Here is a 26301-nt window from a genome sequence, read left to right as displayed (position 1 = left end):
TGCCAATGTCTTGAACGAGTACGCATTACCCAAACATAGGTTGCCATATGGTCGAGGATGCACTCCTCTCTCCTGTTACTGTCTCTGGTGTGTTGATAATATGTGATTGCTGCCACATCGTCATTTATTTCTTTTCGTTTTAGTTTTTTCGCCGGACGAACTGACAATACGGTTTCAATTACGCTTCTTCCTCTCGTTCCCCAAAGTCAGGAAGTGAATCCTCTCGATGATGTATGGCGTGGCAACAGTGTGTCAGATAGAACCTCGTTACGAACTTTGCAGCGCCAATTCTGATACTTCTTAGTTGAACCTTACCTCCTTTTCTGAATTTTAGGTATTTGCCGTAGGAGTCTCGCAAATTCTTCTTTTTGGCTCGAACAGCCTCATCTGTCAGTCAAGCCATATGCAAATTATTTTATTTAATATGATGCATTAATTACTAGCAAATAGTACACTTTGTTTCAGATATTTGGTCACTGTTAATTCACATCAAACTCCCGCTTTTTAATTCCACATGGGAAGGACAACTGTCTCCACCTTAGACAAGTATGTGTGTTGAGACCTGTACAATGTTTTACAACCACTGTGTTTACCTCAACCAGTAGAAGGAATGTAGAAGATAATTGAGATGGGACTGATGGAACGGTGGCAAATTTCCTGCCCTGGCTGCATACGTGGGAAGCGTGTTAGGATGAATTGTCCGATAAACAGTGGCTCCAATTATTTTTGATACAAAAAATTCTTTTCAAATGTCCTACTGATCACGATTACAACTCCGTGATAATCGAAGTGGATACTATGTCAGACACCGTGACAACACAAGTTCTGAAAACTATGCAGCTTTCCGCGAATTCATGTGAGGAAAATGTATTCTGTCTCCGATACCATTGCCGGGCACAAACATGCCCGTCCCTTCTGTGCTGACAGGTGACGAGGGATTTAAATTACAAATCTCTATGATGAGCCCTTTCCCCAAATCAGCGACCTTGTAAGACCCTTCAAAAGAAGTTTTCAATAATCAAATATGCAGGGGCAGTCGTGTGGTGGAAAAAGCCTTCTGTATATTCTCTCATGAGTGAGAGTCTCCTTAAGGGAGATACTACAGATGCTGTTGTCAAAGCGGCATAATTGTAACTTAAATTGCACTACAACATTTACGGATATAACAGAGGTCAGTTCGTGCACGAAATCCTTTCGCAGTTATGGGCCGCTATAGAGGCAACATAGCACAGTATTTCTGAAGGGGACTTCCAGCGATTTGTTGAGTCCATGCCACGTCGAGCTGCTGCACTGCGCCAGGCAAAAGAAGATCCGACACGATTTTTAGAGGTAAATGTAAATGTCGTGTGACTAGTGCCTCCCTCGGGTAGACCGTTCGCCGGGTGCATGTCTTTCGATTTGAGGCCACTTCGGCCACTTGCGCGTCGATGGGGATGAAATGATGATGATTAGGACAACACAACACCTAGTCCCTGAGCGGAGAAAATCTCCGACCCAGCCGGGAATCGAACCCGAGCCCTTAGGATTGACATTCTACCGCGCTGACCACTCGCTACCGGGGACGGACATAGACAGAGGTATCCCATAACTTTCGTTACCTCAGTGCAATATATATTTTTTGTCAACCTGTTAAGTTTTATTTTGTTTCCTTCTCCCATTGTGGGCGCTTGACTTTTTTTATCATCCAGTGTAATATATTGGGTGCTTTTGGGTAATGGGGAGAAAGTGCAGGAATCTATCCATGAGAGGATATACACTGGCTAAGAGAACGGGAGAAGGAAACGAAATTATACAGGTGGAGAAGATGTGTAATGTTATTGCAGTCGTTAGAAAATCAAGTCAAATTTGCAAAGAACTTGGCAATATGAGCTCACTTAATGGTACGATGTTACAACCGTCTGGTCAGGATGCATACTCTGTTTCGGTTGGGAAGGGTGCCATAAAGCCGTAGTATCCTTTCCTGAGGCAAGCTGGCACACAAGTGTTGTAACTGTTCTTTAGTATCCTGGTTAGTGGTACTGGGGCAGAGTTGACACAGAGGCGGTCCCACACATATTCTATTGGGCGCAGATCGAGGGTTCTTGCTGGCCTTGCGAGTGAATCACCATCATGCAGGCATTTTATAGATACACATACTATGTATGAACGACGACTGTCCTGTTCAAAAATGACTCCTTGTTACGTCACGCATGGGGGTGCCAAATGTCTGTGAAGTACCATTGTGACATTCGAATTTCCCCAGTCACTACCAACTATGACCTGAAGTCACACGTGATGATTCCCCACACCAAAACGCAAGTAGCACCGCTGTCCCACTCCAAAACATTGAAAGAATGGAATCTCTTTCAGCCTGCCACCATACTTGTCAGTGATGGTCATCCATGGTAGGGCATCACCGCGATTCATCACTGCAACCAATTCGACGCTGTTCATCAGTAATCTATGCTTTCTGGTCACAGCACCACTCCAAATGCAACCATATGTGTTTTGGTGTTATGCATAGGACAGTAATTCCATAGATGAGCTGCTGTTAGTGTCCGACCAGTGCTGCAGGATGTTGCATTACTTGTTTTGAATGGCAGGCACAAGTGTGAAGGCGTTACTTTGTGCTTCGTGCACAGTATGGTGATCCTTTCTTGTGGTGGTTAGAAATGGTCGACTGGAACCTTGATGAGAAGTACTCCTGCCCTCATATTCCCATGCAATCCAACGTCAGATCACTTTACATCCGAATCCCCCACAGTAATATGGACATAGCACGATTTGATCAGCCGACAAAATGGAGACCAACAATCAGGCTCCTTTCAGATTCTCGTCACCTGCGATAATGATGTTTCATGGGAGTACACGACACCTCCATGTCCTTCACTGTGGTGCTCAAAATCTGAGGCTGTTGACGCCTCTTGAATGCCCCACTAGACTTTGTAACAATACTAAACACGATCAGCTCTAATTCATTCTGGTGGCTGTTCTACCTGTGGCAGAGAATAGCAACTCTAATCAATTACATACACATAGTATGAGTATGAAGTTACATAGACATCCGATCATGTCATCTGGGTGCTTCACCTTTCTGTCAGGCAGTATACATACAGGGTGCGTTTGCTAAATGGAGACAGACTGCAAGAAACGATGTATGAGATGATAAGAAGCAAAAAAGGTCCTATGGACATATGGTCGGAAATGTATGGTGTCTGTGCTACAGGGTACTTATTAATTCATTATGCCTGTAAAGTACAATGCAGTGCACGACAAGCTGTGATGAGACCATTATTAGACAAGGTGTTCCAACTGGCTCCCACAGGATTCTAAGAGTGTACAGACACAACACAGCAATGGCTGACACTCACTGTAAGCAGCGCGAGGAAAAGGTCGCTATGCGTAAGGTGTGTGAAGCACACTTTCAATGCATCCTGATGGCTAAAAGAACCACGCGCGCTTTGAATAAGAAAATGCTATCTGACATTGAAATGAACGGAAAAGATTGGGTCGCCACCAACTCTAGCCACACGACAGATAAGAGGTTGGGCTGAGTCGGAAAATTATTTAATTTATTCATAAGAAAAACTCAGAAAAGAACATTCATTATAAAGTCATTCATAAAGAATGGGATGTAATTATTAATGTGATCCAGACATTGTTCAAGTGAATCAAATATTAAAATAAAGTAAAGAGTACATGAACACTGTGCATAAGAGCAGCTTGCAGCAACATCCCTGAAAATAAGATCTATTCTAAAACATTTGTTTTAAATAAAAGGGGAATACTAATTATTGGATAATGGCAGAGGGCCAAAAACTCTAATATTAACCCACGTGGATGTTTCCAACTGACATAGAGTAATGAGACAAAGAAAATTCACAAAGAATCAGAAATTACCAAGATTCGAAAAAGATTAAAATGCATACACACGCAGTTGTAGGCACAAAAACATTCACACTGACCCGAGGGCGCTTCGTGCTACATTATTCTTACGGATCAAAGTCAAGTCTGCAAAAGCCTTACATTCCTTGCTGCAACCCAGCAAATCAATCTTTATAAGATGAAACGCGAGACCAAAAGCTACTAAATGCTCCCCTCTTGCTATGAGACAACGAGCCACGCGGTTAAGTGAACTCACCCTTCTTCGAAGAGACGTCGGCTGCAGACCCTCGGCGAGCTAGAAGCAGACTGACCGTCTCACACACTCCAACGCCTCCCACGCGACCCCGTGGCCAGGAAAAACCAGAGATGAAGCTTCCGCCACCAACCTAAGACCGGTAACTTTCACGCAAGGGGAACAAACCTCTTTGACTCCCTGAAAACTACAAGGGTTGGCCATTCTGTACGACTACCGCTGTTCTCTGCAGCAGACTAAACCATCGTATAGCAAAATGAAACAAACACACATTCATTCACTCACGAAAGCCAGAGAATTAAAATGATAATGAAAGGGGACTGCTGGGCCCTTTCAACACGATCAGTTGTGTCATTCTGCAACTGAACGTCATCACAATCAGCATGAATGTGTTGTTCCAGTGTCCGCACATCTGTATAAGGCTCCACGTACGGAACGTCTCTCAGGTACCCCCACAGATAGAAATATAAAGGGTTCATTCGATTGGAGCACCTCTACACAGGCTGTCGTTAACACCAAATCACATCTGGCTACTTTTGGAGTGGTGCTGTGACCTGGAAAAGATATCGAGATACCGCAGCACAGAAATGTGGAAGCCACATTACCCCCTGTACCAAAAAGGCACAACTTCCAGCAGGATAGTCACGGTCACCTACAGAAATTGCAGATATGCCACGCATGTGGGGCGATGTGGAGGGTTGACTGATACCACGGAGTGGTACCCAATAGTCCTCACCAACACACTGAGACTGAACTGGTGCTGATGGTTGGCCACCAACAACCCATGGCAATTCTCCGTAGCCCACAGACAGGTGTTATGAAGTTGATGATACCACCCTCGTAAAGGTGAACTTATCTGTGAACAGGATGGATAAGGAAATCCCAGTGGCCTGTGTGACGAACCAATGACAAAACCGTCACCTTGGAGGCAAGTCTGTAGGTAATAAGGCCTGCACACATTATAAGTGATACGGATAGTGAAAGCTGTCATTGAGAATATGTCACATCGCGTCCTGACTTACCCAATGTTAGCGAACCATCTGCCTGGAGTTGATAGCGGCATCATATTCTACACTGTTCAACTCCTGTTCTCCCAAGACCTATGTACATACTGGGTGGACCCACCTTTCCCTTAAAAGAACCTGTCTCACACGAACTACGAAACACTGCTGCAAACAGTTTACGACGTCGTTGCTATAAGCGGGCATCCTTTCCCCAGTACAGTCGTCCTGCCGCCCATCCATTGCCATTTGCCTGTCTGTCTGTATGTATGTATGTATATAAAGACCATGTTGACCTGTTCCTGGTTGTTATAGCGTGTTATCACCCCTCGATGCAGTATGTTACGACATAGGTCCACACCAGTAGCCTAGAGCAGTGAAGCAGGTCAGACTTAGTGGCAATTTCGTACCTATTATGGGTAGTCCACTCAGTCCAGTGGTGGCCAGTCTCTTAATGGAACATTTCGAAACACAGGCTCTGGACCTGACACCATGTAAACCTATAGTGTGGTACAGGTACACAGACTACACCTTCTTTGTATAGAACCATGGTGAGGCTTAGCTCGGTGAGATACTTAAATATCTGAACACTTTCTATTTACTGTGGAGGTAGAAAAGCCAACAGCTACCCGTTCAAGATGTTCTGATAACAACATGTGTCGAAATCCGAAGCACACGAATCAATTCCTGCACAAATGTCAAGCCATCGCTAGGGCCAGAAAAGAGGGATGACTAATATGCTCATAAGACGCAAGATGAATATGTGAGCCATACAACTTCAGACACAGGATGTGACACCTGAAAAGTGTTCTGGAGATCAATGGGTACTCACCAGTTGCATAAGAATCTAACACTCGGCTAAGTGTCATTTGAAAGGAGAAATGCTGGGTGCGACTTTTCTGGCAAACATCCTCCACTGACGGACAGAATCGGCCGTACACACGGCGTAAAGCCTATTTACATTCCGACCAAGGAGATCAAAGAGTGCCGCAAATCGGTAAGGGACAAAAGGGCTCACTTACAAATTGGAAAAGGCTATGTTGAAATGGCTGAATGATACTTTACACAAGGATTATCGAACATAAACGGTATTGCATGTTGGGACAGGTGGAGAAATCGGCCATGGCGGGGCATGCGCTGTGTAAGGCACGGAAGTTGGTAGTGTGAAGGAGAGCCACTACGTCCTCTTGTTAAGAGAAGTCGTAGAGATCCACAAATGTGACAATAGCTCCATCAAGAAAGAGGTAATCCTCAAGGTGAATGGATTCTGGATTCGCGTGCTGCAATGAACGACCGTTGCAGGTAGACTAGCCGATTACGTTTGTCAACATACTAAGTATCACGCGGAATTTAATAGTTAATTGTTTGCCACTAATCGCACATAACATATATTTTACCATTGATGGTAAAACGATGTGTATTTTATTGATTCTGTAACAAAGGACACCACCATCCAATTCTTATTTTGACGTTGGATTACTAATGATTTGAGCCTAATTCACTTCTGAAAATGACGTTTAAACTGCCGAAACCGGCAAAGTGAAACAAATAAAGATTTATTGTGTAGCTGACGACTGATGTTTTATCTTTATTGAAATAGTCTGCAGCTGCTGAACTACAGCAATGAACAGAATCATTGGCAACTTGTAAATGTTTAGAATTCTCCGTAGCCCACAGACAGGTGTTATGAAGTTGATGCTACCACCCTCGTAAAGGTGAATTATCTGTGAACAGGATGGATAAGGAAATCCCAGCATCCCAGTGGCCTGTGTGACGAACCAATGACAAAACCGTCACATTGGAGGCAAGTCTGTAGGTAATAAGGCCTGCACACATTGTACGTGATACGGGTAATGAAAGGTGTCATTAAGAATATGTCACATCGCCTCCTGACTTACCCAATGTTAGCGAACCATCTACCTGGAGTTGATAGCGGCATCATATTCTACACTGTTCAACTCCTGTTCTCCCAAGACCTATGTACATACTGGGTGCACCCACCTTTTCCTTAAAAGAACCTGTCTCACACGAACTACGAAACACTGCTGCAAACAGTTTACGACGTCGTTGCTATAAGCGGGCATCCTTTCCCCAGTACAGTCGTCCTGCCGCCCATCCATTGCCATTTGCCTGTCTGTATGTATGTATATAAAGACATGCTCTTCACCAAACTCGGGAAAGTATTATCCTATGACTATAACGCCACTGAGTCACCAATGGAATCAGGTGTCTCGTGGATGTAACACTTTATAGGGATATGAAGTGGAATTATCACATAGGTTGGATACTGGAAAAATGCAATCTACTTACAAATCATTTGTGCATCGTTTCTTGGAGTGATGCTAAGATGTGTGTGACCCATCCCAAACAGGACTAACGAGAGATACTAAACGTATACTAAGAAGGGCAGCACGATTGGTCACAAATCTGTTTGCCACATGGGATAGTGTGACAGAATTTTTGAAAAACCTGAATTGGCAGATGCTTAAACGTAGATGCCTACTTACAAGGTTTCAAGAACTAGTATTAAGTGAAGAACCAAAAACTTTCTTTACCCGGCTTCTTATCGCTGCTACAGGGATCGTGAAGACAATATTGCACTAATTACGGCGCGCACAGAAACATTCACGCGGTCATTCTACCCGCGCTCCACACTCGATTAGAACTGGAAGAAACCCTGACGCCATGCCAAGTATGCTCTGCCTGCACTTCACAGTGGTTTGCACAGGATGTGTCAGTGCAGGTGAAGAAAGAAAGATGGTCCATTTGGTAATATTTTATCATCTACTATTTTGTTATTTCGTTAGTGAATTGGTAGACGGCATGTTCAGTGAAAGTGGCTTTCCAAATTCCAAGTTGCTATGGACTGAGAATATTATTTACGCAGGTCTGCTTACCCACTCATTTGTGTATCTCTGGATCTGAATTTTGAGACTGTACTGAAAAAGATAAAGTGGTAAAAGGTACGCCACTGTATATTGACATCAATACTTTGTTTGAAAAATGACTGTTGAGCGTGAAATGCTACATACATTATAACAGATACTTCCGGAGCGCAAACATTCAACATTTTATTTCAACACAGTTAGAATGATTTCATTTAAGAGTTTGACAGAGACAATTATTTTTTTCTTTCTACGTCCATCTTGTCAGAAATGGTTGTGGGACTCGGCTGTTCGATTCAGGATGTCAAATCAAGGAACCTTTCGCCGCCTAGTTTCCAAACATATTTTATTTGGCTACCAATTTCGGCGATTTACTACGCCATCTTCAGGTCCCTGACCGACATGTAGGAAGATTCCACCCCGGCTGTTTATTGCGCCTTCTTCAGGTCCCTGACTATCGTGTATGATGATTCTACCTCTGTTCTGGTCAAAATAGGGGCCAGTAATACTGTTGATAGTAGATTTCTGCATGTTATAGCGATCTTTTTTGAGAAAACTGGTATAATTGCAAATTAATGATGGTAACGATAGGGCCTGTATTTGGTGTTCTTCCAATACAGACCAAGGCAGGTTACCTAACCAAGACACTACAGACAATAGGACCATTGAAGGTAAAACTATGTGTAGAAAAAGTTCATATTTTTCAGAAATGAGTCATTTACAGTACAAGAATGTAGACTAGTAATACAGGTAAATCGTTTGATTTATAGTTGCAAGAACACTACATGTTCGATTTCCGCTGCATGCTTAAATGCAGTCATCAGCTTTACATATGGTTTCCTCCTGAAAAAAGAATGCCACGCCTCCTCCAATGTGTTACTGTTTGCTGGCACTAAGTGCTACTGAGGGATGACAGTGGTTAGATAAAATCATTGAGTTGACTGCTATTATAAAGACAGCAGTTACCTACAAATTTCAAAGCTGAATATAAAAAAGCCATACTGTAAAATTAAATTTCCAAATAAATAATTTTGCGCACCTGTAAATAAAAATTATTAAAAATAATTAAGAGCGCAAACTGCAGTAAACCACATATCATGGCAAAAAATCTATTGGACGATGGAGAATGTTACTTTACTGTCAGAAAACTGAGCAACGAGCTAGTAAACCATTAGACAAAGATGTACTGCTCGTACGTCAGAGGTTATCAGATTAGATAAATGATTTTAAAAAATGATAACGGAAGGATATAACCACAGAGGAAGACTGCTGTTGAATCAGATCCCTAACCCAAGCTCTTATACTCTCGGATAGCATACGGAATATTAATATTCACCACCTATCCTTCTTCGGATTAGGGCTCTTTTCTTCCCCTCCACATTATCATTCCTGAACCTTACTCGGGATACACACCCAAATTATCCTAACCCCCCTAAACCCAATTCTTCTTAACTATTACACAAACTATTAACCTCACCTATCTTCCTTCCAAACCCGCATCTCGTGGTCGTGCGGTAGCGTTCTCGTTTCCTACGCCCGGGTTCCCGGGTTCGATTCCCGGCGGGGTCAGGGATTTTCTCTGCCTCGTGATGGCTGGGTGTTGTGTGATGTCCTTAGGTTAGTTAGGTTTAAGTAGTTGTAATTTCTAGGGGACTGATGACCATAGATGTTAAGTCCCACAGTGCTCACAGCCATTTGAACAATTTTTTTCTTTCTTCCAAACTTACCAAACATGTGATGTAGATTTTCTATGTAAAATAGCAATCACCAATCATCCTTTCTTGAATTACATAATTTTATAGCATTATTACGCTGTAGAACATCAAGGCTTATCCTCACTCAACATATAAATTATAAAAGCACAAATGTCTTTAGCGGAAATCAAAAATTTCAATATTGTTCAAATGTGTGTGAATTCCTAAGGGACCAAACTGTTGAGGTCATCAGGCCCTAGACTTACACACTATTTAAGCTTACTTAAACTAACTTATGCTAAGAACAACACACACACACACACACATGTCCGAGGGAGGACTCTAACTTCCGGCGGGATGGCCCACGCAATCCATGACATGGCGCCTCTGTCCGCACGGCCACACCGTGCGGTGATTCAATATTACTTTAACGTTTCCAGTATAGTTTTAATACCATTGGGTGAAGAACGAATGTAAATGAACTTCCAATAGCATATTATCCTCTTGTCCACTCACCCCATTCCCCAAATTTGAAAAGAATGAAGAAATTGAAACAATATTATTATGAAAGGCGTGAATCTAAGCTAATTTCGTACAGAAAGCATACGTACCTCGTTGTTTGCAGGTCTACAGGGAGAGTCGCCAGACGCTGTATGGGAAGTGTTGTGGTCCATTGCACAAATGACGGCTAGGGGACCAGCAGTCTCACTAGCACTTTCTGGGTGGTCCATAGCCGAAGAATTGACAGTGGTCTTGGCATCAGGAAAGCCAGATGTACCAGAGGAGGGAATGGAGGTTTTACTGGGGGTGGAAGGTGGAAAAGAAACGATAGGGGAGGCTACACAGCCATTGGAAGTGTTGTCCACGCTGGAGGCAGAATTGATGATGGAAATGATGTTGGATGTGCCCGCATTGGTAAGTGTACAGGAGGTGGCAGGAGTGGAGGCAGATGAAGGAAAAGTAATGATGGGCGAAGCAGTGGAGCCTGTGGGGCTGTGTGTCGCATCCCTGCTATATGAAGAGGTCCCATATTCATTGGTGGGAGAACCAGTGGACATAGTAGAAGAGTAACTTTTGGGTACACTGGAACCAAAAGACCGAATGGCAATGGAGGGGGAAGTTACTCTAGCGATGGTGGTACATGTATGTACTGAACCAGAAGCAGGAATTGCACTGGAAACCGAAGAGCCGAATGTTTTGGTGGGGGAAGGAGAGCGAGTTGATACTGCACTTGAGGTAGAAGAGGCTAAGGTAATTGTGGGGCTTCCTGCATTGCTACTTGGAGTGTAAGCTCCCACTCTGTCGAAGCCGGACCCCACAGTCGCATTTGAGGAAGCAGATTTAATAGTTGGCGACCTGGTCCTGCTACTGGGAGTGTAAGGGCCTTTTGCACTGGAGCCAGATTCAGTGGTTGCATTGGAAGCAGATGAGGCAAATATAATGGTTGGAGAGGCGTCCCTACTAGTGGATGCATAAGAGCCTTTTGCACTGCAGGCAGAAGTGGTGGTTGCACTGGAGGCAGATCGGTCAGATTTAATGGTTGGGGAAGCGGCCCTGCTACTGGGGGCATAACGGTCTTTTGCAGTGGCAGCAGAAATGGAGGTTATGTTGGAGGCAGATGGGCCGAATTTACTGGTTGGTGAACTGGCTCTGCCACTGCTGGCATAAGATCGTTTTGCACTGGAGCCAGAAGAGGTTGTTGCCTTGGAGGCAGATCGGCCGAATTTAATGGTTGGAGAAGCGGCTCTACTACAAGGGACATATGAGCTTTTTGCTGTGGACGCAGACGTGGTCGTTGCATTGGAGGCAGATGAGCCAAATTTAATGGTTGGGGAGGCGGTTCTGTTACTGTCAGCTGTTGAAACAGTACTGTAGTCTGAAGGGAGGGAAGTGACGTTGGGTGATATGGCATAGATACTGGTATTGCAGGAACCAGTTTTGCTGGTGGTTGTAGCATCACTCACAATGGAGGTGGCAGAACCTCTGGTAATGTCTGGTGAAGCAGCTGAGGTACTGGGTGACTGAGCAGTGACTACAGTGGTGATAGAAGAGGCAATGGTCAGTGTGGGGGATTTAGCGACGGTACTGGGGTCGGAAGCAGTCGTGGCGCAAGGAGCGTAATCGGCGGTCGCACTGGCAACAGAAGCGCTGTTGGAACTGCACGCGGAAGCAGAAGCAGCGGAGCTGCTCCGAGCTGCCATCATAGCGCTCACCACGCCGCTCAGGAGGCTGGCCTTTGAGGGACTCAGGGCCGTCATCTTCGGAACCTGTACGAGAAACAAGAGCTATCTCAACAAATAAGGGCGATCTGTTAACTAGAAAAAGTTATGTACAAGTCATTTTAGGAAGAATGCAACAAATCTAAAAATTACGAGGGTTATTCAGAAAGTAAGGAACGATCGGTCGCGAAATGGAAACCACAGTGAAAATCCGACGAAGTTTTGCACAGGTATGTTGGGGAGTGTCTCTAGTGTGCCCGTCGATCGCGTTACGTCGTTCGTTTTAGTTCTGAGCACACGGGGAGCACATAAAGATACCTAGAACAATAATGTCTCCCGCCAAGTACGAGGCCCTGGTGAGAAATTTCGCCTAAAGCTATGCAGCCAACATTACTCAAATGTCGTGCGTTTTCTTCTTCAAGACAATTCTCAGCTGCATTCTGCAGGGGCAATGAAGATGCTTCTGCGTCGTTTTCAATTGGAAATGTTTGATTACCCACAATATAGCCCGCAGTTGTCTCCCTCTGAGTTTTATCTCTGCTCACATGAACCGCTGGCTATGAAGACTACATTTTGACACAGACAAAGAGCTGTAGGCCAGCGTAGAGAATTGGCGGAAAGCACTGGCGGCTGCCTTCTATAATGAGGGTATTGGAAAGTTGGTACAACGCTACGACAAACGTCTAAGTCAGATCGGCGACTATATAGATAAGTAGCTGGAAGTTATAGCTAAATTTTGCAAATAAAACAGTTTTGAGTTTCGGTGTGGTTTCCATTTCGCGACCTATCGTTGCTTACTTTCCGAATAGCCCTCGTAATATGAGTGCTGCAAAATTGATGAATTGGTGGCTAAATGAAATGCCACTAGTTAAAAATACAATGACTTTTTACGCGTTTCAGGAGATACCTCTCATCAGAAAGTCTGTAAATCAAAATACAAATTACAGAAACTATGCAAAAGTATACAGAGATACATGACAAAAGTACAAGCACTACGAAGTTTCGTCATACTAAGAGCTGCCATAAACACCATGATCATCTAGGTATTACGATGTACAAAGGCACGCTGTAACTGATACAACTGTCATTGCAGACTAATTCCAAAACTACAACATGCTTATATGGTAAACGATTTATGACACCAGGGGGCGGTGAAGTATACATGGGGGGTGCTGCATAGCGGCAAAAACAGAACAATAAATTTTAATTTATTTACATAAAATTTACTGAATATAAAACAACAATCAGAAAGGTATACAAAGCGACAAAGTTAAACAGTTTTTACTTTGATATAAAATGCCATCAACAGAATCGAGATAATATGCATCAGCTATACAAACCAATTATACAAAATCAAAATAATGCACAAACGACGTACTGACAAAAAGTGTGTACGATTATTCATACTGATATATAAGATGTATGAAATTCGAACGTTAACTAGAAAAAAAGCACTCGTGGTATACAACATGAATTCAAGCACTCACAGGATCAGGTAATAGAACTAATACCATTGAAAGATACTAAAATAAATGAAGAGAAATGCGGAATACAAAAATAATTGAACAAAGCCCGAGGAATGCAAAGCAGATGGAGGGTGTAATAATAAATATAAAAATAATCCGCACTTGGGTGCCATGTAGCACGTGAGGGACAACTCGTGTTTCCCATAGACAGAGGTCTCAATACACTTCATGTCGAACGAAAAGGGCGTGAGTTTGATATTTGAAGAGTTAAAAATTTTTATACACTAATCGCGTGATCCATCTTCAGTACTGTATGAACAGCTGTCTTCAAGACACCAGTGGCTCCTTAAATATTTGAGGAAATACTGTACTTGTAATTCTGTGTGTTTCCCACCAGCTCTACCCTATTCCACATATATATTCAATCATACAGTTGGTCGTCACACCTTTCGTTTTCTTCGTATCTTATTACTTATGAAAAATACAAATTTTTTTTTGTGTACTGGCGACACTTTCCTTCATTCTACCTTAGATTTGTACTATTCCTTTTGCTTTATGTTATTTTAGACAAATATATTGTTACTGCGCACACTTTTTTGATATGTATTCTTTTTTTTTTTTTTTTTTTTTTTTTTTTTTTTTTTTTTTTTTTTTTTTTTTGAGGGTTTGAGTCCCTGACGGCTTTGGCAGTCAAAGTTATTTTACATTTCATTTACTCATTAATGAGTTGTCATTACTTTTTCGATGAACATGAACAGATGGCATTGTTGGACAGGAGGCCCCATGCGGGGAAGTTCGGCCGCTAGGTGCAAGTCTTATTTCATTCGACACCACACTGGGCGACTTGCACGTCGGTGATGAGGATGAAATGATGATGAGGACAGCACAGCACCCGGTCCCCCAGCAGAGAACATGTCCAATCAGGCCGGGAATAGGATCCAGCTCCGCCCGCATGGACGGCGAGCATGTTACAACCCAGCTGAGCAGGTAGACCACATTTTCTGTATTATGTGCAGCATTTCATTATTGATTATTTTAATGTTCTTACTTGTTCGACCTCCATCCCCATTTCTGTGAGTGTGGGAGTTATTACTCTAATTCTATGTATGTCTCATTTTTATGTTTCGTTATGCGGAAGTAAGCTTTCTGTACATACAGGGTTTGAGTACCTGACAAAGTTTTAAAAAACTTTTTTTGCTTATTTATTATGACAATTTAATCTGTTAACTTTTATGAATTACCAAAGCATTATTATGTGCTTCACACTACCTTGTATTCCTGGAGATTCGTTACATTATTTTATGGAATTAATCTTCCTCTTGATTTATTTTAGTATCTTTCAATGGTACTAGTTCCATTACTTGCTCTGGTATGTCTTGTATTCCACGACTGCTTTGTTCTTGTTTTTCTTTTTTTACATTGGAATTTCATATATTTTGTATATCAGTATGTAGAATGGTTCACACTTTTTGTTAATATGTCATTTGTACATTATTTTGATTTTGTATAATTGGTTTGTATACCTGATGGTTCAAATGGCTCTGAGCACTATGGGACTTAACATCTGTGGTCATCAGCCTCCTAGAACTTAGAACTACTTAAACCTAACTAACCTAAGGACATCACACACATCCATGCCCGAGGCAGGATTCGAACCTGCGACCGTAGCAGTCGCGCGGTTCCGGACTGAGCGCCTTAACCGCGAGACCACCGCGACCGGCATACCTGATGGATATTATTATATATCTCTATTCTACTGATGGCATTTTATACCAATGTAAAAATTGTTTTACGCCGTTTGTTTAACTTTCTTGCTTTGTATAATTCTTGGAAAGTTGTGTTTTATATTCATTAATTTTTATGTAAATAAATTAAAATTTACTATTCTGTTTTCGCCGCTACGTGACACCACCTATGTATACTCCACCGCCCTCTGGTAGCATAAAATGCTTACCTAGAAAGCATGATGTAGTTTCGAAATTAGTCTGTCATAACAGTTGCATCAATTAGAACGTGCCTTTGTACATCTTAACGCCTAGATAATCATGGTGTGTATGTTTATATGACAAAACTTTCTAATGCTTTTACTTCTATCTCGTTGCTCTGACTTGCAAGTATGTGAAGGCGGAAGGACACAGAAAAGCCAGGGGTAGCTTAGAAATACGACACAGCATCCACAGGCGGCCACCCCTTGGGGATGGAGAAGGTGGACTGGTTCAACCAGAGGCTGTCGAAGGGTAAAAAAGCAGTTCGTTTGAAAAAACTTTAAATTAAACATAGAGCCAGAGTAAAATTTGCAGAAGAGTGTAAATCAAAAGTGAATTTGCACAGAAAGCAACAGGAAAAGTATAAGGCAAAATGGGTCTATTTTAAGGGCAGAGATGGTGGCTGACGTCCCAAGCAATTTAGTGGGGGAGAAAGAGCGCACAGCTCCCCATTGTTGAGGACTAGCAGTTAGCCCGGGGAGCAGTACGGATGGCTGGCAGTTGCACTCCCGCAAGGTTACCAACAAAGCTTTGCCTTTTGGCTGAATGTGCTTAAGACCGTTTCAAACTAATGTTCGCGTAGATGGTGAAGGATAAATATGTGACAGTTACTAAGGTATAGACGCAAATAGTAAATTGAGCAAAGCTTAGTGCAGGCAGTAACTCGACAGCCATTGAACACGGTAAGTCAGCTGCTGTGCTCGCTCCTGCTGTTGAAATTCTGTTTTTGTTTCCTGCCAATGATCTTTATGACCAATTGGTTATGATCATGCTTATTTTTATGTGGGGTATCCGGTAAAACAAAAATGGTTCAAATGGCTCTGAGCACTATGGGACTTAACATCTATGGCCATCAGTCCCCTAGAACTTAGAACTACTTAAACTTAACTAACCTAAGGACATCACACAACACTCAGTCATCACGAGGCAGAGAAAATCCCTGACCCCACCGGGAATCGAACCCGGGCGCGGGAAGCGAGAATGGGTAAAACAAGATCCTGGCCTTTGCACTAAAGTGTGCAGCTGAATGAATTATATTAATATGATCACAGTTGGGATTAGCCTGATTGAGACAAAAACCAAAAACAATTGGTATCCGACAGTGGTCCTAAACGCACTTAGTGGGGCATATCCGTCTAACAGCTATCTGGCTGGATTCTGGGGTGCAAACTACGATTTTGCAACTTGTGTATAATAAATAGTATCAAAGGATTTTGAGGCCAACGAGTCTCTAGAATATAATTGCTTTTATCAGAACTGTGTTGCAGTATTTGGTAGCACCGGAATTCCTCTCCAAAACCTTAGTTCCACGTATTTGCTAAGTCCAGACTCCACAGAGCGCCGAATAATGTACGAGCGGCTGAACTGCAAGTAAAGGCAGGTAAGATTACAGGTCGAAAAATTGCGGAGGCTGACTACGCCACCACCGCGCAGGTAAGTCACAAACATGACCTACCACGGACCCCTGTAAATCTACCGCTTACGATACCAGACAGTCCAAGATGTCCAGTACGTAATAAGTTAGGGTTTGTCATTCTGCAGAGGGGATGTTACAAAGTGGTACATCAGCCTAGGGAATGTTACAAGCAATTTTGCAGCACTCATATTGATTTTATATACAAGGCAGTTCATAAATACCACTGAGGTTCCAGGAGACTGCGCAGAAACTGCAAGACAACAGGAAAATGACACGTATCAGTGGACAGAGTGTCTCTCCAAGTTGAGATTCATAATACACCTCCAGGTGTAGCTGCTGAGCGCGTCACGAGATGGAGGCGTGTCCGGACACGTAACTCCGTACTATCGCAACCAATTAGTTCACGCTTGGAGATAAGATACCCAATTAACAAGTTTGCAAAGTGGTTGTAGCAGCTGCAGCAGCAGCAACTTCAATGAACTGCATACACATATTGACGTTTGCCGCATAACAAAGGGTGCCCATACTGAGCACCTGTTTTATGAGTTAAAAACTTGAAGGGATTACTCCATGCATATAAAATATGAGTCAGTAAACATCGAATAACAGGTTAAATTAGGTTAAATCCCCGGTGCGCAGCGTAAAACAGAACACACTCTCAGTTCCTAGACCTGCCAGGGGAGCGCCTCACAGAACACGAGAGTGGTCCGAGCTTAAGGACATGCCAAACATGGATCTGTATGAAGTTAGATAGGCGGTCTTCTTCCAAACGCAGTGCTGCACACATACCCATAAGGCCCGTGCCACGCACGCACCAAAGTTGAAATGCCAGTGGGGGAGGCCATGTAGCTTTAACGTGAGTGAGTGCACTGCTCGCAGGGATGAACTGTTTTAATCTAATTTAGCGTCTTTTATCCGAATTTTATTGACTCACGTTTTACATGCACGTGAACAAGGGACACAGGTCCAGAAACCAGGTTGTGCTTTTCTTTTAGGAAATAAACATTTTACAAAAAAAAATGGTTTTCGCTATAGTACAAATTAAATGTACATTTTTTGTCTAGTTTCGTGCATCTACGTGTTTTATCCTAATCCTTGGATTGGTCGTGGTAATGCAATCTGGCCACAAAGATTGCTCGACTTTACACCATCAGATTTTAGTTTATGGCGTTGGATGACGTCTGAGGTGTATAAATGAAAGGTAAATATGAGAGGTGAGCTGCTTGGTCGCATCATGGTCGTTGCTGCCTTCATTAGGGAACGTGCAGAGGCACTCACACAAAGAACATAATATTTCTGCCAAGAGTGCACAAATGCATTGAAGTTGACTGTGGGATATTTCAAAATTTATTGTGAAGTGTGCGATAGCTGTAATGCGACGTGTACCATAATGCTTAGAGGTGACTGTTAAAAATACGTATTTTTCAACTGATACTTTGTGGGACGCATATTGCACTATTTCCTAACTCTTGCACATGTGTAAACCTTGCAATTGATACTTCGTAACACGCATGTTGCAATATATCCTAACTGTTGTGCATGTGGAAACCTGACAACGTATTAATAATACAGATCACTAATAATAACGTACATTAAGTGTGTTCTGTCTCGTTAACCATTCGGGAATTATTTGCTTCAAATGATCGTTCCTGTCATATCCCTGAATACTAACCATTCCTCCTGGCACACGCTGTACATTATACAGTATTTAACCTTAGACAACATTATAAGCAAAACATTTAATTCCATAAAAATACAGTAATTAGACAAACTTCACTCAAAACGAACATTAGTACTACAGTAGTTCCAAATAAAATACTATACTGCAATACGCTGTATAAAATATACTACGGACTAAACGACTATTTACAAGACTGTCTGCAGTCTAGTGAAGGTTGAGTTTTCCACTGCTTTATAGAATTCAGTTGGCTTTTACAGCGGATCATTTCGTGCATTTTCTTTTGTGAATATTGTTTTATGTGCATCAAGTGCAGCAACTGAGTATGGTTTGCTTCACATTGTCTCTGTACCCTCGCAGTCATTTTTTTCTATTAGGCAATACTTCACGTTTACTGGGAACCTGTTCTATACAGCATATACACAGCAGGCATACCTCGCCCTAACCAATGGAATGAAGGCCTTGCACTATATGCTGATGACACAGTATATTGGTGTCATCTACATCTACATCTACATGACTACTCTGCAATTCACATTTAAGTGCTTGGCAGAGGGTTCATCGAACCACAATCATACTATCTCTCTACTATTCCACTCCCGAACAGCGAGCGGGAAAAACGAACACCTAAACCTTTCTGTTCGAGCTCTGATTTCTCTTATTTTATTTTGATGATCATTCCTACCTATGTAGGTTGGGCTCAACAAAATATTTTCGCATTCGGAAGAGAAAGTTGGTGACTGAAATTTCGTAAAAAGGTCTCGCCGCGACGAAAAACGTCTATGCTGTAATGACTTCCATCCCAACTCGTGTATCATATCTGCCACACTCTCTCCCCTATAACGTGATAATACAAAGCGAGCTGCCCTTTTTTGCACCCTTTCGATGTCCTCCGTCAATCCCACCTGGTAAGGATCCCACACCGCCCAGCAATATTCTAACAGAGGACGAACGAGTGTAGTGTAAGCTGTCTCTTTAGTGGACTTGTTGCATCTTCTAAGTGTCCTGCCAATGAAACGCAACCTTTGGCTCGCCTTCCCGACAATATTATCTATGTGGTCCTTCCAACTGAAGTTGTTCGTAATTTTAACACCCAGGTACTTAGTTGAATTGACAGCCTTGAGAATTGTACTATTTATCGAGTAATCGAATTCCAACGGATTTCTTTTGGAACTCATGTGGATCATCTCACACTTTTCGTTATTTAGCGTCAACTGCCACCTGACACACCATACAGCAATCTTTTCTAAATCGCTTTGCAACTGATACTGGTCTTCGGATGACCTTACTAGACGGTAAATTACAGCATCATCTGCGAACAGTCTAAGAGAACTGCTCAGATTGTCACCCAGGTCATTTATATAGGTCAGGAACAGTAGAGGTCCCAGGACGCTTCCCTGGGGAACACCTGATATCACTTCAGTTTTACTCGATGATTTGCCGTCTATTACTACGAACTGCGACATTCCTGACAGAAAATCACGAATCCAGTCGCACAACTGAGATGATACCCCATAGCTCCGCAGCTTGATTAGAAGTCGCTTGTGAGGAACGGTGTCAAAAGCTTTCCGGAAATCTAGAAATACGGAATCAACTTGAGATCCCCTGTCGATAGCGGCCATTACTTCGTGCGAATAAAGAGCTAGCTGCGTTGCACAAGAGCGATGTTTTCTGAAGCCATGCTGATTACGTGTCAATAGATCGTTCCCTTCGAGGTGATTCATAATGTTTGAATACAATATATGCTCCAAAACCCTACTGCAAACCGACGTCAATGATATAGGTCTGTAGTTAAATGGATTACTCCTACTACCCTTCTTTAACACTGGTGCGACCTGCGCAATTTTCCAATCTGTAGGTACAAATCTATCGGTGAGTGAGCGGTTGTATATGAGTGCTAAGTAGGGAGCTATAGTATCAGCGTAATCTGAAAGGAACGTAATCGGTATACAATCTGGACATGAAGACTTGCCCGTATCAAGCGATTTGAGTTGCTTTGCAACCCCTAAGGTATCTACTTCTAAGAGACTCATGCTAGCAGATGTTCGTGTTTCAAATTCTGGAATATTCCATTCGTCTTCCCTGGTGAAGGAATTTCGGAAAACTGCGTTCAATAACTCCGCTTTAGCGGCACAATCGTCGATAACAGTACCATCGGCACTGCGCAGCGAAGGTATTGACTGCGTCTTGCCGCTTGTGTACTTTACATACGACCAGAATTTCTTCGGATTTTCTACCAAATTTCGAGACAATGTTTCGTTGTGGAACCTATTAAAGGCATCTCGCATCGAAGTACGTGCCAAATTTCGCGCGTCTGTAAATTTTAGCCCATCTTCGGGATTTCGCGTTCTTCTGAACTTCGCATGCTTTTTCCGTTGCCTATAACGCAGCTTACGTAATCTTGGCAGCGCGCCTGGCTGGCGCACAGGGTACGCGGGCATCTAAAGAGACTAGTGCCCGCGTACGGGATAACGCTCCGCCAGCAGGCACAAATATTCTAAGTCCGTATGAAGGTCACGCGTTGTCGGACATGTATATAAGCGAGCGACCGCCGCTCAGCGGCTCAGTCGCGCTGCTGCTGCTGCACAGGCAACTGCATTGAACGCTGCCAAGATGCCTTATAGAAGATATCGCCGCCGTTCCAAACAAACAGTCTACAAGACCATCGAGAACATCGAATTTGCTACAACAGCTGGAGACAAGAAGAATCGTATTCCAGTTAAGTCTGTCGCTGCACAAGCTCTTCTGGATGGTCCTGCTGTTTTCGTCAGTTGCAGACTTAATTTTAGTTTAGATATAAATGATTCTTTTGGTCATGGTAACGGATGGTTTACCGTAGCCATTGTTCGTGGTGGTACAGGAGTACCAAGTGTTGCTGGACTTGAAAGCTTTGTTGATAGAGACATTATTGCTTATCGCACTTGTCACGAGAGAACAACGGAAGAACTACAACTCACAAACACCACATAACTAAAAAGGCTAGAAGAATGGCTCAGCCAATGGATAATTAAACCAAATGCCCTTAAAAGCCAGCTGGTGGTTTTCAGAAACAGAAATTACACCCAAAACCGGCAACAAAAACCAGAAGATGTCAGACTACAGTTATGGGGACAAGAAATAAAAGCAACAAAAAACGCAAACTATTTAGGCCTCATTATGGACTCCACCCTCTCATGGAAAGCATACATTGATAAGGTGATTACAAAAGCCAGGAGGAGGGAAGGACTGCTTAAGTTGATCAAAGGCAGATTCAACGGAGCCCCAAACGACACACTAGTATATACATCAGACCAGTACTAGAATACGCAGCACCAGTATGGATAGCAAACGCATACCAAACCGATAGGATACTAAGTAAAGAGAGGCGCATCCTAAGACTAGCCACAAGATCTGGCACCTATACAAGAAACAGTGAAGTCTATGACACAGTAAAAATCACAACGCCAAAAAGTCGACTTATCAAACTGGCAAGCAAGATTGGCCTGAACAGACTGCACTCCAGCACATTGACGACTGAGCTGCTACAAGAAAACATCATCGCTTTCGACTTCCCCAAATATCAATATAAATATCCGACACACACCATAATACAATGCATTAGACACACACAAGAAGATTTTGACGAACTTAACTTACAGACAGGACCAGAAGATAATATTGGACACTTACTAGAAGAAGACTAATATATATATATAGTAGGGCTAAATTAGAATTAAAGAAGAGATCAAGAAGACAGTCTAAACTGAAACCAATATAATCCCAGGTGAGGTTTTAGAGGGGTTTCCCTTACCTGTAAGGCAAATGCCGGGATTATAAAACCACCCCCTCAGAGAGACAGAAAGAAAGAGCATATATAAAGCATATATAAGATAAGGAAGTATGAATCAAATGAATCGATCATCATCCTCTCCCCAATTACAAATAAATGAAGCCCCAACAGCACAAACATCCCACGGCTGAAAAGAGCAAAGCTCTAACAACAGCCCGCTCTCTCTCATGAGAGAGAATGAAAGACACAAAAAAATAAAAAAATAAAAAATTCCTCTTCTACTACCAAGCGCGGTGGCGTAGTCGGGAGGACGGCCATCCTGATTTAGGCTTTCCGTGAAGTCCCTATATCACTTCAGGCGAATGCCGGGTTGGTTCCTTTAAAAGGGCACTGCCGATTTCCTTACGCACCCTTCCCTAATGCGATGGGACTGATGACCTCGCTGTTTTGGTCCCCTTCCCCGAACCAACCAACCAACTTCTTCTTCTTCTTGTCATTTTCGACCGACTTGCCAATCTCAGTAACATTTTTGTCATCTGTGATCTCTGTAATCTTCAAGATCAATATTGCGCCGCAGAACATCACGTGCAGACTGAAACCAATGTCTTTACGTTATTCATCTGTCGCATTGTTTCAGCATTCCTAATACTGGTGAAATTGATGCTTTGCCATCCAACGTATACTGAATACGCAAGCAAGTCTTCGGATTAACTTATTTCAAGACTATTACCGTTTCTTCATCTAAATTTACTATTGAATCGAGTAGTTCACTGCGATAATGACCCTTGCGTGGTCGTATGATGCCCTGACACAGTAGCTGAATTAATGCCGTTGTTTCTTTAGACAATAACAAAGATCTTACTTTTCCATATTTTGACTGCAACACATGAGCAGATGGATGAACGTAGGGGCTTACTCATCGACGCATCAAATCCTTCTTGAAAGCGCTTCGAAAAGTGTCACACGATTTCCAATCATTCTTTGAATGAGTGTAAGTAAACTGTAACGATGATATATTTGCATTCTAGAAAAACTGTGCTTTTTACTGTCGCCTATACAAAAAGGTTTCATCTTATGGCTATCCATTATATTTTCGGCAAGTGGAAGGCTAATTCTGTCGTTACTAATTTTGAAATCCATCTTATTTTCAGAATGTCTTACAGCGAGAGTTCTGGTTGGAACAGTCGATAATAAGGCGCCGTTTTCATCACAATTAGACTATATACTTAATGATCATTTTAATTTTCATCTACTGTGACTTCAGAACTCCAGGAAACTAACATTCACCCTCCGAAGATCTTGTTTCTCCTTCAATGTTCATTTGGATAATTCCGTGACGACGTATACTCATTGAAAACGATCTATGGGAGGCAATAAAGGCTTTGCTGTCATTTAAATCAAAGTGAAATTTGATCTTTAATAATTGTCCCGGAAAGAGGTACACTTTCGCTTCGCTTGTTAAATCCCACTTATAAAAACACTCCTAAAATTCTATATCTTTTCTTAATTTCATCTTTTCTATGTCCATTCCTACATTACTCTCAACTGTGCTTACAGAACTTTTTATCATACGATAAAAATCTCGAAATTACTCATAACTCAACACTATTGATATAAATGGCATACTTTACGCTATTTTAAAACTTTGCTTCGAACTGGGACCCCAATCCGGTGCGTTCCCTTATACCGGAAATGTTTTTAGAAACTGAGTTCCTTACGCACTCATAATGGTCCGCCTCACATCTTCAGCCTGTACATAGCTTTACCGTTTCAATCCACCAATATTTCTGCTTAGCGTTCCAAATGTGCCGAAGACTTTCAAGCACTATTTCGTAATCTTATACTTGTGGGAGGTAGATTATGTCAGTAAATGGCTTACCTGCATTAGTTTACAGCTTCGGTAGGTGGGGAGCATTGCCTGCAGTTGGTAAAAGCTTTTATCGCGAAAGTCAGTGGACAGAGTTCGAGTACCCAACAGGCAGATAGCTTTTAATAGGCAGAAAATTTCGATATATAATTTACTAAATAATTCTGTATATCTTTATAATAAGCTAATTGACACAAAATTTGTAGTGCCAAGGAGAAATAATAAGAAACATAGCAAATCTGTAGTAACGAGGAGTAACAGCTATACGGACGAACGATTGAAGTTTTAGAAAAGTGAATAGGCATTAGCTATATTCTTAGATATTACCAGTTAAGTTAATTTGTTCAGCGCCATCAGCAGCAGTAGCTGCCTCGTCGGGTTTTTACGGTGTCACGAAAAAGGTTTAGAATGCTCCGGTGAACTGCGTGTTGCTCGATTACGATACTAATAGTATAACAAAGGGAAGTTACAACGTCAGCCTCTTCATCTACATCTACATTACGTGATTACCCTGCTATTCACAATTAAGACCCTGACAAGAGGATTCAATGAACCACCTTCAAGCTGTCTGTCTACCGCTCCACTCTTGAACGGCGCGCGGGAAAAACTAACATTTACATTTTTCTGTGCGAGCCCTGATTTCTCTTATTTTATCGTGATGATCATTTCTCCGTATGTAAGTGGGTGCCAACAGAATGTTTTTGCAATCAGAGGAGAAAATGGTGATTGAAATTTCATGAGAAGATCCCGTTGCAGCGAAAAACGCCTTTGTAGGTAAATATTTATGACCTTGCTGAAATCTGCAAACCACTACAAATCTTATCCTTCAACAGTATTTCGAATTACTTCCAACAAAAATTAGTCTTCAGAATGAATCTCCAGCGCAATATGCGTTGTCTTGAAACCTCGTAGGATTCAAACTCGGAACTTTGGCCTCTCAATGGCAACGCTCTTATCTAGTAGGCAATCCAGGCATGTCTCGCGAACCGCCCACGCTAGTTTGCTTCTGCTAGTACCGGGTGCTTATAATTAAAGTGAGGCTATTCACAGAGATGCAGTGTGGGCTGTAATTATCATAAGGCAGCGAAAATTGGTAGATATTCGAATGCGTTAATACGGAACGATTTACGCTGGAAAAAAAATAGTTCTAATTTTGGCCACCAGATGAAAAACTGGTGCTGTGAATGCAAGAAACACGTTTTGAAATGTTTCCATACGTAATGGATCAGGAATGGCGTCTGCACAGAAAAGGTCAAACAAGTGAGAAGGACATGACGTGGCTTTTTTGTTATTAACTGCCACTTGCACAATTTGTTCAAATATGAGCACCAGAGACGTCGATGAGATGCTGTACAGAGCCACATTTGCATCTGGTGGATAAAATCGCAACTAACTTTTTTCTAGAGTAAATCGGTTTCGCGTTAATGCATTAGCGTACCTACCAAGATCCGTTGCCACACGAGAATAACAGCCCACAACAGATCTCCGTGCGTAGCTTCACTTTGATTACAACCACCTGGTATCTCGACACCTAGACTGATTATTTCATTTCCCCGGAATAACCTTCCCTCCGGGAGTGCATGTCCTGTAGGCTATGTAGGAGAACTTGTGACCTTTGGGAAGTAACAGAAAGGTACTAAGAGTAGTAAATCTGCGAGGGCAGTTCATGTGTCGTGCTTGGATTACTCAGTCGGTAAGAGCACCCCGAGGCACCCGCGAAACACAAGCTTCTGGGATCGAGTCCTCGTATGGCACGCATTATTAATCTGTTAGGAAATTTCAAAATCTTGAGTGTACAAGTGGAGTTCACTGACCTTTGCTAACGACCCGGCCTCATGCCTAAGGCAACTCACAGCGGCAGCTATATACTGATACACGGTTTTACCCACCAGCAATATCATACACTGCTAGATATTATGTGTACATATTTGAAGGGTAGATGTATTCCATGTTCGAAACTCTGCTTTACTCAGAAGATGCCTTTTACTGTGGTGATCGTTCCCCTCACAGTACAACTGCTATTGTCCAGTTGTGGTCTGCTGGGCATTCAGACGACATATGTCCCAGGTCTCCACAGTCCACAACCTCAAAATACTCATAATATAACCCTTGTTAGTTGTTTCGGACAGAACTGCTTACATTGTTATAAAATTCCATCGAATCCATTCAGGTCTTGTATCTTTTGATTTTTAGAGTAATATTG

At 42.4% G+C, this 26301-nt stretch overlaps 1 protein-coding gene across 1 annotated transcript in view; it reads right to left on the bottom strand.

Annotated features, from left to right (window-relative positions):
• The window catches only part of LOC126355560 (mucin-5AC-like), a 95674-nt gene that overhangs the window by 37563 nt on the left and 31810 nt on the right, over positions 1-26301 (bottom strand). Inside the window, exon 6 of the mRNA XM_050005921.1 lies at positions 10309-11964. Coding sequence (XP_049861878.1) covers positions 10309-11964 — 1656 coding nt within the window. The remainder of the gene's footprint in view (positions 1-10308; positions 11965-26301) is intronic.

Source organism: Schistocerca gregaria, chromosome 3, assembly GCF_023897955.1.
Source record: "Schistocerca gregaria isolate iqSchGreg1 chromosome 3, iqSchGreg1.2, whole genome shotgun sequence".
Taxonomy (NCBI): Eukaryota; Metazoa; Arthropoda; class Insecta; order Orthoptera; family Acrididae; genus Schistocerca; species Schistocerca gregaria.
This window is presented reverse-complemented; position numbering and strand designations above follow the sequence as displayed.